The sequence below is a fragment of the Hippichthys cyanospilos genome, chromosome 8 (assembly GCF_059441005.1).
Source record: "Hippichthys cyanospilos isolate Australia breed blue-spotted pipefish chromosome 8, RoL_Hcya_1.0, whole genome shotgun sequence".
NCBI classification, from domain to species: domain Eukaryota; kingdom Metazoa; phylum Chordata; class Actinopteri; order Syngnathiformes; family Syngnathidae; genus Hippichthys; species Hippichthys cyanospilos.
The window spans coordinates 12,535,555-12,550,940 of NC_142376.1; the positions used below are offsets into that span (position 1 = coordinate 12,535,555).

Genomic DNA, 15,386 nt, shown 5'->3' on the forward strand with positions numbered 1-15,386 from the left:
CTAAACTGGAATCAAATTCACGAACGCCACAGGCTTAGCACGTCTGCCTGTGGCGTTCGTGGATTTGATTCCAGTTTAGGGCCTTCCTATGAGGACTTATATGTGTGTGCGTGCGTGTGCGCACATATTCAGAAAACAGCTCACACACATCGACTGAGTGGAATTTGAACACACATGGCTAGTAAAGAAGTCAGGCAAATGTTCCGCAACATTTTCAGTGACCCAAAAAAATAGAATAGACTCAACCTCGGAATCAGGAATGTTCGAATGTGCAAAGTGTCAGCAATAGGAATTACTGTTTGTGTTATTAACAGTTCAATGCAGAGCTGTCTCTGTGTGGGTTTCGGCACTTTCTAATGCCTCAGCTCTTTTTAGGCTCCAGGAAGTGTGGATGCGGAGAGCGGAAGGGAGCAGCTGAGGAGCTTCTGCATGTCCTGACCACATCCAGGAGCCTCTTCCAGTTCTGGGAGAACCACACTGAAGCAATTTGCCACAATGCTCTCCATGGTCAAGTGTTAGAAGCGCGCGTGCAGGTTCTGGCAGATGTTGGTCCCAAACACTCTTAGGAAATTGATTTCTTTATTAAATTGTCCCAAATAATTCAAACATATTTTCGTCAGAATTGAACGGACTGGAACACCTTCATTACTCTGAAGGTGCAGATACAATGACAAATGGGGTGGAAATGCAAGTTTATTTTTTTTAAAAAAGGAATAAAAATAGAGACAAAAATAAATAAAAGCAGCACTGAAAATGCCATATGAAAAATAGTTTTAAAAGTCACTGTATCACAGTGAATATATTAATCTTGGCTTCTTCATAAAGTCACGCATTTTAGCAATTGAAAACGAGCTGGAAAGGAATTCATTCCAGGAATACACTCAAATGGCTTTGATGGCGTTACTTTGTTTATTTGTGACGGACAAATTACGGTTAATGTCTAAAAATAGAAGTGAAGCGATAGCAGATTTATTATAGCAACTTCACGAATACAAGATTTCGTCAATACGCGTAGCGAGAAATGTTAGTTACATGTAAGCTATCGCTAGATGTCAAATTGACGTTTTTAATGCATTATTAACAGCAATTAATTTTCTGTTGATATTTTTATCTAGAGTGTATAAATTATATTTTTGTTGTTTTCACGAGCTTCAACGTGCTCTGTGACGTCAATGGGTTCTATTGGCTGTTGCGGACCGGAAGTAGACGGCGAGCCACTCTTTTCTTTTTGCTCCGTGGCATTTTGCAACACAGGCTGCCTGTCGATGCGGGAAGCACTCCGATCCTCCTGCTTCAAGAATAAACGGCGAAGGACGCGAGCACGATGACGTGAGTATAGGGCTTGCACAACAAACTTGCCTTGCGGGAGTTTTATATACAGAAAAATTACTGGAAACCGAATAAATAACCCAATGTAGCTAAACTAACGGCACGATCTGGTCGACTTCCGGTTTAAACAATTCACAATAATTGTTCACACGCAAAATTGATGCTTAATGGTTCACTTGAGTTTTGATAAAGAGATAATGAACACGGCGTTATCATGCAGTATTTAGTTCAACATTCTGCACCACGCTGCCTCACAGACAATTTAAAAACATTTATTTGCTGTATGAAGTGTACAGTTAATGAATGACCGCACTGAAATCCATCCATCCACTTTCTATAATGCTTGTCACAATGAGAGTTGGAGGTACTCTACACCCTAGTATTATGAGTAAAGGGTATAACAAACTTATCTTTGGAATGTAGAAGGAGCTCAAAATACTTGGAGGAAAGCCATGCAAGTATTAATTAAAGATGATGATCGTATTTTTCTGTCAAACTGGTGTGGTTTGGGGAATTTTCTTTAAGATATCATTTTGTGGCAGATCATCTGTCACGCAATTCTGTGGTTTGAGTTTTTTTTTTCCTCTTGAGGATTTAGCATGTGCTGGTTGCGCGACATATTTTTGCCTGCTTGCATGACATCCCCAAAACATGCATGTCGCACAGTTGACGCTAAATTGTCCAGTTGTGTGCTTGAGTAGGATTTTTTTTTTTTTTTTTTTTTACACACGTGCGTGTCCCTGCAATTTGTTGATGACATGCCCACAGTGGGTGCACCCTCACAAAGGTCAGACCAAAGGCCACACGCAAACACTAAACTGTTTACTGTGTTCACCTTTCATGAAAATAATTGTAAAGAAATCCTCTTGGATTAATTTTAGAGATATTTTTTGAATGTCATTTTGAAGCACATTCAAGGTCATTGTGTTATTAAGATGTTGATTAGAATTACAGTGGTAGACTCCACTCGTGCCCCGCTGCTTTTCATTGTAGCTGTTTGACTGATTTACTCCCGAAAGGCCAGGTAACGACCAAAGCTGTCAGGTTAGAAGTATTGCACTATCTTGTACGAGACTTGATTAGCTGACCTTCAAGCCTAACCTTTAAGGTATATCACATTAGGAGAAAAGTTGAATAGAAAACTCTTTATTTTGTTGCACTTTTTGACACGCTTTGCTAGTAATTTTGAGGCTTTAACATTACTCAATTATATGGTACAGCTGTCATATGATGCTGTTTTATGCATGAGTGTCATGCTTTTATTTGCTAAGGACAAACTGTTTAACAGGAAGTAGCTCACTTCACATTTGTATTGCTGTTAAGTTTGGACAGTCAAGTCTGTTTGAGGTAACGAGATTTTTTTTTGTGTTAATTTTGGAGCCTTGTGGTGGTTTCACTGTGGTGGTTATGTAAGTGGCGTCGGCTTGGTTGTGTCTTGCTCAATAGTTGACATAAATGATCTTCTCTTTTAAACAGACTTTCTAGAAACAAAACATTAAGAAACATCTGGGAGGTGTGTATTCTTTCTGAGTCTGCCATTGGCCAATGATTGTGAAGCAATTTATGGTCTTTATATGGGTTTTTCTTTTTCCTCCATAGGTGACTGCCAAGGAAATATTTTAGCAAAGGATCCAAGGAATTGCCCACTGGAATCACCTAATTTAATTTGGCGCAAATGTTTTTGGAATGTCTTGCAAAAACAAAAATCAACCTGTAAGATGTTACTTGTGTAACGCGTAAGTTGAATGATGTCCAAAGTGATGTGAGAGAGGGAAGGGAATGCAGACTGGCCAGCTGGATCTTGTATGAGAGCGTGATGCCCAGACGGGGGTTGCTGCTCCATGGCCGGGTCCGCTGGCTTTTCCTGGGCCTCTTCCTGCTGCTGATACTGCTGATTTTTGCCTACCTGCTGGATTGCACCCCTCAAGCCGACGTCAGCCTGGTCTTGCCCGGCATCGCTGTTGAGCCCTATGGAAAAGAGTACTACCAGGTCTTGCTGCATGAACAGGAAGAGCAGCACCTAAACCGCGCCGCCAGTCTGAAGCGGCAAATTGCACAGCTCAAACAGGAACTGCAGGAAATGAGCGAGAAGCTGCAACTCCTGCAGGACAAGAAAGAGCTTCCCGAGGCGCAAGGCTTGGGTGAGAACAAGGAGCAAGAGCCGGGGGACCTTCTGGACTACCTGCACTCTCAGATTGACAAGGCCGAGGTTAACACGGGGGCGCGTCTACCCAGCGAGTACGCTCTGGTGCCATTCGAGAGCTTCACCTCATCCAAGGTTTACCAGTTGGAGATGGGGCTGACGAGACACCCGGAGGAGAAACCCGTTCGCAAAGATCGCCGGGATGAACTGGTGGAGGTCATCGAAGCCGCGCTGGAAATAATCAACAACCCTGACGAGGAGGACGGCGTGGAGGACGGCGTGCCGCTGGAGAAGCATGCCTATAAAGAGGGCCATTTCGTAGAAGGTATTTCCCGATGTGCCTTGAAACGAGCTGCCTATCCACAAAGGCTTAGTTTCTGCATGTGGAGTAAACCAATATCTGAATCCAAAATGATGGGGCACAAATTGCATAACTATAACTAATTTTAGATTCAGTAAAGGTTTCGTCCATAAAAAAAAATGCAAAAAAAGTACAATAATCGTCATGCTGCACAAAAAAAAAAGAATATTGGCCTGTGAGCATTTTTATATTTACCCGTCTGTCCATATGTGTTCTATTAAAGACAGATATAAAGAAATCCTTGTTTTTAGACCGTGTATAGAACTAGTATTAATCAAGTTGAAAAACACTTTCAAATTAAGACTTGGACAACATTGCTGATACTTTTTTTTAAATGGAAATAGTTGAAGAAAAGGTTTGAGAAAACCTATAAAAACACTTAACTACAGTCAGTAAGTGCTCAGAAGTTGCCAGCGGGTTCTTTTGTTTTTTAAATGGCTGGCGTTAAAATGTCCTCAAACATTAAGGAGAGAAAGAAATCCAAGGGATTAACCCTTGAAAATACTTAGCCGTGAAACTAGTCATTCAGAACATAAGGCAAAATCCGTTGACTGAGAAAATACAAAAAATGTTCAAAGATATCCTCTTGGTAAAAATGTACCTACTTTGAAGAATCTAAAATCAGCATGCTTTAGTTTGAATAACATTTTTACTTGTGTGTGGAATTTGGAGTGGTTTCTAAACTTTTCACTGGTACAACATCCAACATCAAAACATGTTTGTTTGTTTTTTAAATAAGTGAGAGCACCATGAGCTTCATATTTACAAGTATATTTGGAAAACCAGCAAACTATTTTAAATTCAAATGAATCACAGCTGCAGACATTTGTCTGAGGCAAACACAAAACATGGGCTTTGGTGTGTTAAAAAAAAAATCTAAATTCCACCAACATATTCAAGCGGATGCACTGTAGATTTAGCACAAAGCCGTACAATATGGGCATTTGAGCTGTTACAACATGCGTTTCCCATTTTGTGACGTGCAAAACTAAATTCCACTTGTTTTATTTGTATTGAATTTCTGCAGGTACACACTGCAAGTTTTTAACTGGCTGTTTGATCATAATAACACAAACAGCATGTTCATTTTCTATGAATGTCATACTTCACCAGAAAAACGTTACATTTTTTGGGGACACAGCATAATGTAAGCCTTCAAGACAATATTGATTGTAATTCATGGGAATAGTATATCGTAATTCTTACATTCTCATCAGCCATAATTGTTTCATTGTTATCATTACCATTGTGCCAGGACTGGCTACGATTAATATATAAAGTAATGTGGACTGCAATTTAGTTTCTAATCCCTGCACACGTTCACAATGGGAGCGCCGCAGCACCACCTGGTGCCGGAGATTTGCAATTACAATAAACAGCGCAAACGCACCCACTATTCGGAAAGAACTGAATGTAACGCAAACTAATTAAAGGTGCTTTCTTTTTCTGTCAAGGGAATATGAATTCAAACATTGAAGCCAATTATTTTCTATTCCACAATCATTGTTATTAAGATAGACTAAAATGAGCTTCACAAGATTGTTTTGGGCACAAAATGTGCACTACCATGGTGTCCTGTATTGACAGGTATGTACAGGACCGAGCGGGACAAAGGCTCACTTTACGAGCTCTTCTTCGCTAAAAAGAAGTCCAGCACCTTCCGCCACATCACCCTCTTCAGACCTTTTGGTCCACTGATGAAAGTCAAGAGCACAACTGTTAACACATCCGGGATGATTATCAACATCATTGTGCCTCTGGCGGGCAGAGTAGAAACCTTTTTACAGTTCTTGCACAACTTCAGGTGAGAACATTTGATTCTTCTGACACGTTGTAGCTTGTTGATTCCGCACATGCTTTTTTTATGACCTTGTTCTTGTTATTAGCATTGTAAAAAAAAAGATGTAACGCTGTCACTGACTTTTAGGGAGGTGTGTGTACACAATGACAAGCGAGTTCACCTCACGGTGGTTTATTTTGGTCGAGAAGGCCTACAAGAAGTCAAGTCATCTTTGGAAACAATGTCGAGGTTTGTCCTCGCCTACAACAAGCTATTGTCATCCAGATGTGTCATGAAAAGTATGTAGATGATATCCCTTTTTTTTTTCATTTTAGAGAGGAGGATTTCTCTAATTACACTCTGATCCCGATGAATGAGGAGTTTTCCCGAGGGCGGGGGCTGGATATCGGAGCACGTGCTTGGAACAAAGGCGACGTCCTGATGTTTTTCTGTGATGTCGACATCCATTTCACATTGGACTTCCTGAATACATGTCGCCTCCATGCAGATCCAAGTATGCTTGAACATGCCATTTCATTCAAAATGTCTTTCTCGTTGCATTTGAGAGTAAACGAGCTGCTTATTGTATTTTACAGACAAGAAAGTCTTCTACCCAGTTGTGTTTAGTCTGTACAATCCTGCCATAGTTTACGGAAATGTGGAACTGGCTCCACCTGTTGAACTTCAACTGGTAAGAGCTCTCATCGAAGTACAATTTAATCCTGCCAGTTAGTTACGTAACAGTAGGGCTGTCACCATTGAATCTTTTTAAAATCGACTAGCCGATTGATTATCCCATAGAACGATTGAGTAATCAAGCCTCCACCTCTCTTAAAAATATTACATTTGTTTGGATATAAGTTTTCATCGTATTAAATTATCATTAAAATAATAATGATAAAAGTGAATGTTGAAGCGAATGAATATAAACACTCATTCCTTGTTTGTTATAGTGAGTTTATATAGCTGCTCATCTTGCATGTTGTCACTTTAAGTGGGGATGCAGTCAAGGTTCTGCTGTGGCATGCAGACCCACTTTGAAAAAACATTTTTTGGGGAAATCCTAAACATCTGACATCCTCGGTTTTATGTAGTCTTTCTCCACTGCCGTCACTGCAGTTCTGCATTTGTCTGCGGGAAAGGTCCTTGTAGAAAATGATAGTGCAAACGTGGTCCCGACGGATCTTCGGGACAATTATTTTTAGTCGACCTATACGTAAAGCTGACTTACCCAACTTGGTCAAATTTTCCCCCCTGATTTGATAAGCTGCATGACACATAAATGTCTTGTCTGATAGGTTCACAAAAAGGATGCTGGGTTTTGGAGAGATTTTGGCTTCGGTATGACATGTCAGTATCGCTCAGATTTCCTAAATATCGGTAAGGACAAATCTTTTGTTTATTACTCGCCGTTTTATTCGGAAGCTTACTGATCATTTTCCCTCTTGTAGGGGGTTTCGACCTTGAAGTGAAAGGCTGGGGTGTCGAAGACGTCCATTTGTACAGGAAGTATCTTCGGAGCGACCTAGTTGTGATCCGGACCCCGGTGTCTAGTCTGTTCCACCTGTGGCACGAGAAGCAGTGCGCTGACGAGTTGACCCCCGAACAGTACCGCATGTGCATCCAGTCCAAAGCCATGAACGAGGCCTCCCACTCCTACTTAGGAATGCTGGTTTTCCGGGATGAGATTGAGGCTCACCTGCGCAAGCAGGCCTTCAAGCCTCAGAATAAAGCAGAGGACTGAGCAGCTCGCCGCGCGTCTGGTGTGACATCAGCGGAACACGCCTGTGAAATGCTGACTTTATCAATGCACAGCTGTAGACAAATGAATGTACCAAGAACAATTACGTGGCTTGTTGAGCTACGGCAAACTGAAAAGAGCAGTTGATCACATCACTGCTTACCCCTGCTGCGTTTTGTACACGTACCCCCCCCCCCCCCCCCCCCCCCTAAAAATCAATTCATCTTGCAGGTCAGGTATTGACCTGCTGTGAAATGGACCCAACAGAATAACCACCAAATTTCTCACTGCTGCTGATTTCAGCAGTTTGTCATGTTGACATTCCTTAAAATGAAGGTGAAAATCCACTTCTTGTGTTTGTTCTTTGGTTTTGCGACTGGGGAGAGGTCAACTTTTATTTTTGATTGAGGAGCCATATTGTTCAGTTAGTATTCTATTTATTAGCTGTTTGGTGAAAAGGGACCTTTTTTATTTTCTGTGACAGTCAGTCTCTGTCTTAATAGAGAAGCATGTCAATGTGATTGTTGAAGGTGCAAAAATGTGAGCATGCAAACTAATATTGAGTCTGAGGTACCTGCATTTTTATTCTCCAAAGTGTGTCGTGGCTTATTGGCACTATTTATTCCCAGCACTGGATTGTGTTGGAATGGTACCCTTGTGTAAATAATTTTACAAACCGTTGTCCTTCATTCAAATGAATGACTTTTTTCATCTCGTACCCACTTTTTGATGCCTGCAGACTCCTTTACTTTGATTCCAGAGGTCATGTTAACTGCTGATTAGTCTGCTGACGCTAGACATGAAGTCATCAGAGGAGCCTAGAATGTTCAAAGGCAGGTGGGAGGTTTTCTGTCTCACAATGATGTGTGATTTTTGTGAATGTTCCTTCATTTAAAAATTGGTAGAACAGTTGGTTCATTTACTCTTCTTTTCAGCCAAACAATGGAACACAAAGAAACGTGCAAGGAAATGATTTATTGGTCAATGTTCTCATTGGATGCAGAAAAGGCTTCAATAACTGTTGCTGCTACTTCATTCCTTCCTGTTGGCATTTTGTCTATTTATACACTTCTCTTCCTTGTCCAGCTCTATAATTTATACTATAAAATGTTACAATAAACTTGACTATTCTGTAAGTCTAAAATGGCCTTTTATGTTCCTTAATTTAAAACAGATGGTGTAATACATTTGTATTACACAATTGCATACAGCAAAATCACATGGATAGACTGTAAAAAAAAAAATCATAAATCAAGAAAATGGCATGAAAATAAACAAAATCAAAGTCTTTTGTGATGGGGGTTTATTGTGTTAATGTACTGTGTGTTCCGGCTGGATGCCCATGCTTTTGTAGATCTCCTTGAGGATAAGCAGAACCGTGTCTTCAGATTGCCTGCAAATCACAAATATTTATTATTCTTTACAGGCTGAAAGAAGGTGTAAATGCTAGAAATGTTAAGCAACATCACATTTGTAGACATAGACTGATCTCAATTGTCTTGATGCAGTGCTTCTCAATTACATTTTGCCGAGCCCCCTAGGAAAGAGAAAACGTTTTGCCCCCCCCCACTCAACGCACTGACCATGAATAAGATTATTATCTATAAAAATTGTATATACCTAAACCTGTAACCTATTTCACATTAACAAAAGAAAAAAAGCAATATATATCAACTTTCAACAACTGTTACGGTAATTATTTTTTACAGCGTTTATACCGGTTATGGCTTAGTCTAAAACAGAAAAAAAAAAGCGCAGCAAAGTGCCTGAAGCAAAAAACCAAAACAAAACAAAACACTGTTTTAATGTCTGGCAGCCTCTTGAAATCAACTTGCACTGAGGGCCTGCCTCCCTCTACCATTGGAGGTCTGGATGAAAAATGATTTTAATTTAAAAAAAAAAAGGGGGGGGGGGGGTGAGTGAAGTGAACCCAAGCGCCCATAAAGACAGTTAAAGGCAGCATTGATTATATTTTCACCCATGGATAACCTTACCACCAAACTAATTACACTAGTTAATTCCAATTAGTGTGGAGATCTGTGCATGTGGTGCAAGCAACAAACTGCCAAACCCTGAAACAAAAAAATGATTGTACCAGTAGCAGAGGTGTGACTGGAGGGCAAACAGGTATTCATTAAAACTCTCAATGGGCTTCTCCTGCAGGACAAAATCGATTCGATTCCCTCCATTCAGCATCCCGATCTTGACCTCCGGCTCCTCTTCTTTTTGTGGTTCAGGGATTTCAGCGGGGTTTTTTTGTTCTGAAACTACAACGAAGCATTACCATTATAAGAAGAGGCACACATATCCGAGGGGCACCAATGTTTGAGAGCGAGAGCGAGAGAGAGAGAGAGAGAGAGAGAGAGAGAGAGAGAGAGAGAGAGAGAGGGGGCTCACAGTCTTGCGCTCTTTTCTCCTGCTCTTCAATCTGATCAGCCACAATGGCCAACTGTGCCTGAAGTTGAGCGGACGAGGTGTGGGCGCGAGCAAAATCGTTGAGTGTCTGCCACGCGCTCTTCAACGAACTGATAAAACCGTGCTTCAGGTCCGAGCCCATTCTAGAGAGACTCTCCTTGAGCTCTGAAACACCAAAAGATGCCATCAGAGCTGCTGGATCCACAACTACAAAATGTCAGTCATAAATAAATATACTAGATTGACTTTAGTGAAATGGCCACTTTACCGAGATGCAGCCTTTTCCTTCCTTTGTGATGTGGTATCAAAACAGGCTTCAATTCCAGGTCTGGTATTATCATGGGCTCAATCCTGTATGCCACTGGGTCCAACTGAAACAGATGAGCGACAGTCAGCCGTGAGGACTGTAGCTTACATAAAAAAAAAAACCTCGGCGGCGCAAAACAATCCACTAATCAATCAAATTGATTCATCGCCAATCCCTACTTTTGATTTATTTAGGGCTTGCTTGATAGACAATGAGGAGGAATGCCTACCGGATGGTAAATATTGAAGAATCCTTTGCAGGTTGGCAGCTGATAGTTCTCTTCAATTTTCTCCAAGCCTCTGACCGTCAAGAACATGCCAATCGGCGAACCCAAAGCAAAGAAATTGACTGGATTGAAGTCTAAATTGTGGTAGATCACCGACACCTGAGAAGCAAAGCGGGATGCATATAGGCTCGCATTTCAACATTCGGTCAAAAAAAGAGAATCCTCTTCATAAGCGCTTCAGCAACATGACCACACGTACCTGTCCAGTGCCAACTTCGAAGTAGTTATAGTCGACGTGAATGGAGGAGACGCCTGCTGGCAGAGTCTTTTCAGGAAGAGTCTCAGCAGCTTGTGCAGGTTCCACAACTTGACTCACCTCCTGGACCTCAGCTTTCTTCTCCTGAGCGGAAGAGCAGGTCGGAGATTTTATTCAAGGGATCACATTTTTCAATTTTGACAAACTTGCCTGTTTAGTCATCCTTTCTTTGACAAATTTGGCAATTTTCTTCCGGGGTCCAAGCGGAATTCCCATCTCCTTCAAGTCCTCAACTGTACACATGAGCTGAAACAAACAAGCAGCACAGAGACACAAATCGGTCACGTCAAATTTGCAGGTGAGCTGGAGCTTATCCAAGTAGTGTTTGGGATCATGAAAAAAAGGATCACAAAATCAATAGACCCCAGTCTACTTGTGACCTTCTCATTAGGTTTGAATTTTCACTTACAAAAGATTCAAGGTCAATCTTTTCCTCGTCAAAAGTCTTCTTGTACTCGGACAGGCCAAGATGATCCAGCGCAGAAGAAAGGTCCTCTAACTCCTCTTCTTTGGGCTCCTCCTCTGCAACTGGAGGGGTGACGGCCTGTGGAACCGGGGCTGCAACCTTGATTTTGGAGACAAACTTTATAACTACTTTTGAAGCATATGTGGCCGCCAAGCTTAATGAATAAAGAAATCAAACGGCATTCACCCGCTTAGCTTCTCCGTTGAGGGTGGGCACCACGGGAGGGCTCGTGTCAGTCTTTTGATTTGACAGCAAGTCGAACAAAATAAGGGACCCTGCAATAACAATAACAATAACAATAACAATATAATAACTTGAGATGTTTTAATTCTATATAGACAACAGACATCTTTGCTATAGAATTCCAACAAAAAATCCAGAGAGCTCTGAGGGTCATCAACACATCCTAAGAAGTCAAGGGAAAACCTATAACCCCGTAGTTTTCTACCATAAATCAAGTTCTCATAAAATCTCTAAACAGCAGAAATATTAAACTCTCACTTATCTTTGTTTTAATTTCTAACAAAAACAAAAGGTGCTGAATGCTCTCATGGTCAGCAGAATCACCTATAAAGGTAACTGAAATTGTAAATAGTTCACTGAAGTTAACACAGTTAGCATTCAGATTTTTAAAATGAGCTGGTGGGGATTTGTCAAAACTCCTGGCCCTGCCAAACAATAGGTCTATACCTATCAAAGAACCATTCACACGCACTTGCCACGGCACTTTTTTTGTTTTAAATTGCGCATTACCTAAACTATGCCCAGAAACAGATATTCCTCCTTTATAATCTGGATTTCTCTCCAGGAACAGGGCATAGAGTCGATTAATCTCGAAGGCAACTGTGTCCATGATGGTCTGGCAGTATGTAGGACTGTTGTAGAACAGCACATCTAGCAATGTCTCATTTGTAAAGTGGCGTAATCGTCCAGTGCTGGGCAAAGTGATTTTCTTTATTCTCCTGAAAAGAGAACAGAAAAGTTGTAGAGTAAAATGACCAGTTTGACAAGTTTACATATACTGCATATATCAGTGCATCTCAAAGATGTAAGGTCTCCTCACCTGTCCACCCCTGTGGCATCTCCATGAAGAGCTGTGTGCCAATGGACAGGCAGAAATTCCACCCGGCTGATGGCGTGATCTTCCAAGGGCTTCTTAAAGTGACTCTGCAGCAGTTTCAGTGACACGCTGCGAAAGTCATCCACTGAAAGTATATACATTTGTATTTATTACCTCAGTAATAAAGTATCAAGAAAATGTGCTTATTATATTCTACATATACAGGTGGGGGCACTCCGCAATATAAACACCCAAGTGACTGCACGAATAACATACTGGGATTAAACTCACCGCACTCAACCATGCTTCGAAACCTCAGGTCACATACAGGACCGATTCCATGAACCATGAAGACAAGATGGTCCACTTTGGCCAGCTCGCCTAGAAAAGGTAAAAGAAATATCGATATGCTCTGTTTTAGTCTTTATTCAAATTTTCATTATGGTGCATTAGAAGGCATTTCACAATGCATTTGTCTGTTTATAAATGGCATTTATCCGGTCACACTTTAAAAGGCAGTTTTTAAATCCTATGGTTTCTCCATGTTGAGATCAACAATTCTCGAATCCTCCAAACTAAAGCTACTGATATTTTCATAAATACATATTTCTATGTGCCTTTTCTTTTTCTTTTTTTCAAGAGCTTTTTACAGTTACCCTAACATGTATATTTTGGGAACAAGTGAAAAAGGAAAAAAAACATCCAAGCACACAGCGGAGGTGCAAATTCCACACAAAGAGCTGAGACTAAAACCCAGAAGATCTTGACTGTCAGCCATATCTGTCTATGTGTGAACTTGGTCTAGGTCAGCTGTATAATGAGGATCTTGTCTACCGTCAGGGACTTCATCATGGTCATCATCAATTCCTCTCTTCACCACTCTGGGTCTGCTCTGTCCATCCTGATTTGTGCTCCAATCATCAGGATTGGGCGAAGGCTGGAACTGCACTATCACCTACACAAATATTGACAACAAATCTCGGTCACTCATCCGGTCATAGCCATTACTTCAAGCTACTCGGGGAGAGATTGAAGACACTTTCAAGCACAAGTGGGACTTGCAATAGTACCTTTGGATTGTGCATGACAATAGTTTCTCCAGACGGGAACTCCAGCCTACGATGCCATTGGTTGGTAGATACAGCTTTCTTATATTCAGCCTAGAGAAAGAGACATATGGAGGAAATTAACAGCAGATCAAAAAAGGGGCTATGGGCCAAGTTCTGTTTTTTCGTAAACTAGTTAAATCTCAAATGGAACTTTGCAATAATTTAACCAGTGTGTTTTATATACTAGTTTGTGTTGCCATAAGTCACATTTAAGGGAGTATTTTCTAATAAAAAGAAAAGGAAACTTAAGGTTTTCTAACAACTCTGTTGACGTATACTCATTTCATGTTGAGCCCTGCCCCCCTTTTTAGCATTTAAATTTTATTTAACTTTGAATGAAGTCGGATAACAAACCTCCAGTTTGTCGCTGAATTCCTCCGAGTAGGGGATGAAGCGACTATCTGTATCCCCTTTGTAAAACCAGGTGCAGCGGCGAACCTCAGAATCCTCCTCCTCCCAGAAAACAGCAGATCGCATGCGGTCGTAGAGGTGCACGTCAAACCGACCGCCGTCTGTTCGCACGATTACATTTTCTGGGTCTGGCTGAACTGTAAATAAAACACCACGCATCTTAATTTATGTTTACTGAGAATAATGGGCATTCTTCTGAAACGATGATGCTGGTAGTACCAGAGTTATACGTCTCCTCAAGCTGGAGGGAGTCGATGATGCTGAAAGGAAGCCACACACTTTTGGACTCCACTAGCTTGCAGTAGAACCAGTGTGGCTGAATAGGCTCATATATATTGTAGTGGTACTGCAGCATTGGGATAGCAGGGACAACTGCACCAGTAGTATTGGCTTGAGGAGGAAGTGGTGGTGCTTGCATGTGAGGAGGCTGGAGTAGAAAAGAAAAAAAAAAAAAATTCAAGCATGTTACATTATGCATCAAATGTACAAGCCGGCACAGTCAGTGATGAAGTTTACCTTTGTGAATGCGGGTCCTGACAGCGGAAATGATTGTGACCCTGAGGTAACAGAGTAGGGATTGTGTTGAGATGTGCGACTTTGCGGCAGGACTTCTGGAGCTGGAATATAGGGGCTTGCTTTGCTGCTGATGGCGGTATGTCTATATGGATTATGACTCTGTGATTGCATCTGCGGTGGTGGCGGGGTCATTGTACCCGGGGGAGGAGTGTGGCGTCCCATTGGGCTCTGATACACTGTACTGCCAAAAACAGGAGGAGTAGTGTTCAACTGTGAGCTTGGAGGCATCATAGGGGCCATATTAGTGCTGCTAGGAAGCGGTGCAGAGACGGCACATGTGGCTGCTGCTGCTGATGATGATGGTGGTGGGCATGATGGTTGGCCAATAGATGCAAACGGGTCACTGCTGGTAACCGGGTTAGAGAAGTAACTGAAGGTAGATGGAGCTTGTACGTTTTCAGAAGTCTGCCCCAAAAAGCTGTCTTCCTCGCCAACTTCGGTAGAATCATCTGATAGACATCAGACATCATCATCCACATTTTATGCACGAATTGTTTTATCTCTGCGTTGCATAAGACATAACCACTCAAACTAAAGCCTACTGCAGTATTACTAATCTAATAACACATCAATTACGTTCGGTTAACAAAGACTATAACAAATGATATATTTCCAAAAAATTAAATGCATGACATGGAACATCATAATGACTGAAAATCTTGTTAAGAGTTCACTGTGAAGACGAGAACAGCGAACTAATGTATATGTTAACAAAACTGTACATGTAAATAAATCAATGACAATCAGTTAAGAATTCTGACCACATGACATGTGCTACATGCTTTTTATTATTGTTTCTCAACTGTGTGGACTAAATAACAGTTGACAATCATCCCAACAAAAACTCTGCTAGTTATCCTGTATGCTAACGTTTCGGCCAACGTTATTCCTTCTTACCTCCTGACAGCACCGCCGGACCAGAGGCCTGACTCACTGGCATGAAAGGCAAATTGAAGTTAAACTCCGGAGCCCCACTAAATAACAAATTTGCACCGGAGTTAGGTACATTATTGTTTTTTCTATCTGCCATTTTCCCTGTGAATTACACGTAGCCACTACCGGAGTAGGCGAGTGGGCAGGCAGTAAGAGCATGATGCGTTCAAGTCCACTAGGAAGAAACAGAACATTTTTTTAAATGATACATCT

The 15,386-nt window shown here is 41.3% G+C and overlaps 2 protein-coding genes across 2 annotated transcripts; one reads left to right on the top strand and one right to left on the bottom strand.

Moving 5' to 3' along the window:
- The first annotated feature begins 1,207 nt into the window (after window positions 1–1,207).
- csgalnact2 (chondroitin sulfate N-acetylgalactosaminyltransferase 2) lies at window positions 1,208–8,642 on the top strand. Its single transcript, XM_088420869.1, has 8 exons — window positions 1,208–1,329; window positions 2,929–3,797; window positions 5,421–5,637; window positions 5,761–5,862; window positions 5,949–6,127; window positions 6,210–6,304; window positions 6,912–6,993; window positions 7,065–8,642. The coding sequence occupies exons 2-8, from the start codon at window positions 3,146–3,148 to the stop codon at window positions 7,355–7,357; spliced, it is 1,620 nt and encodes a 539-aa protein (XP_088276995.1). The 5' UTR covers window positions 1,208–1,329; window positions 2,929–3,145; the 3' UTR covers window positions 7,358–8,642.
- sec23ip (SEC23 interacting protein) lies at window positions 8,310–15,326 on the bottom strand. Its single transcript, XM_088420866.1, has 18 exons — window positions 15,138–15,326; window positions 14,181–14,689; window positions 13,884–14,091; window positions 13,608–13,801; window positions 13,215–13,304; window positions 12,979–13,099; window positions 12,436–12,525; window positions 12,148–12,289; window positions 11,838–12,046; window positions 11,271–11,359; window positions 11,028–11,183; window positions 10,769–10,864; window positions 10,562–10,702; window positions 10,306–10,461; window positions 10,038–10,140; window positions 9,752–9,934; window positions 9,450–9,621; window positions 8,310–8,747 (listed from the first exon to the last, which is right to left on the bottom strand). The coding sequence occupies exons 1-18, from the start codon at window positions 15,268–15,270 to the stop codon at window positions 8,666–8,668; spliced, it is 2,874 nt and encodes a 957-aa protein (XP_088276992.1). The 5' UTR covers window positions 15,271–15,326; the 3' UTR covers window positions 8,310–8,665.
- Window positions 15,327–15,386: the final 60 nt, after the last annotated feature.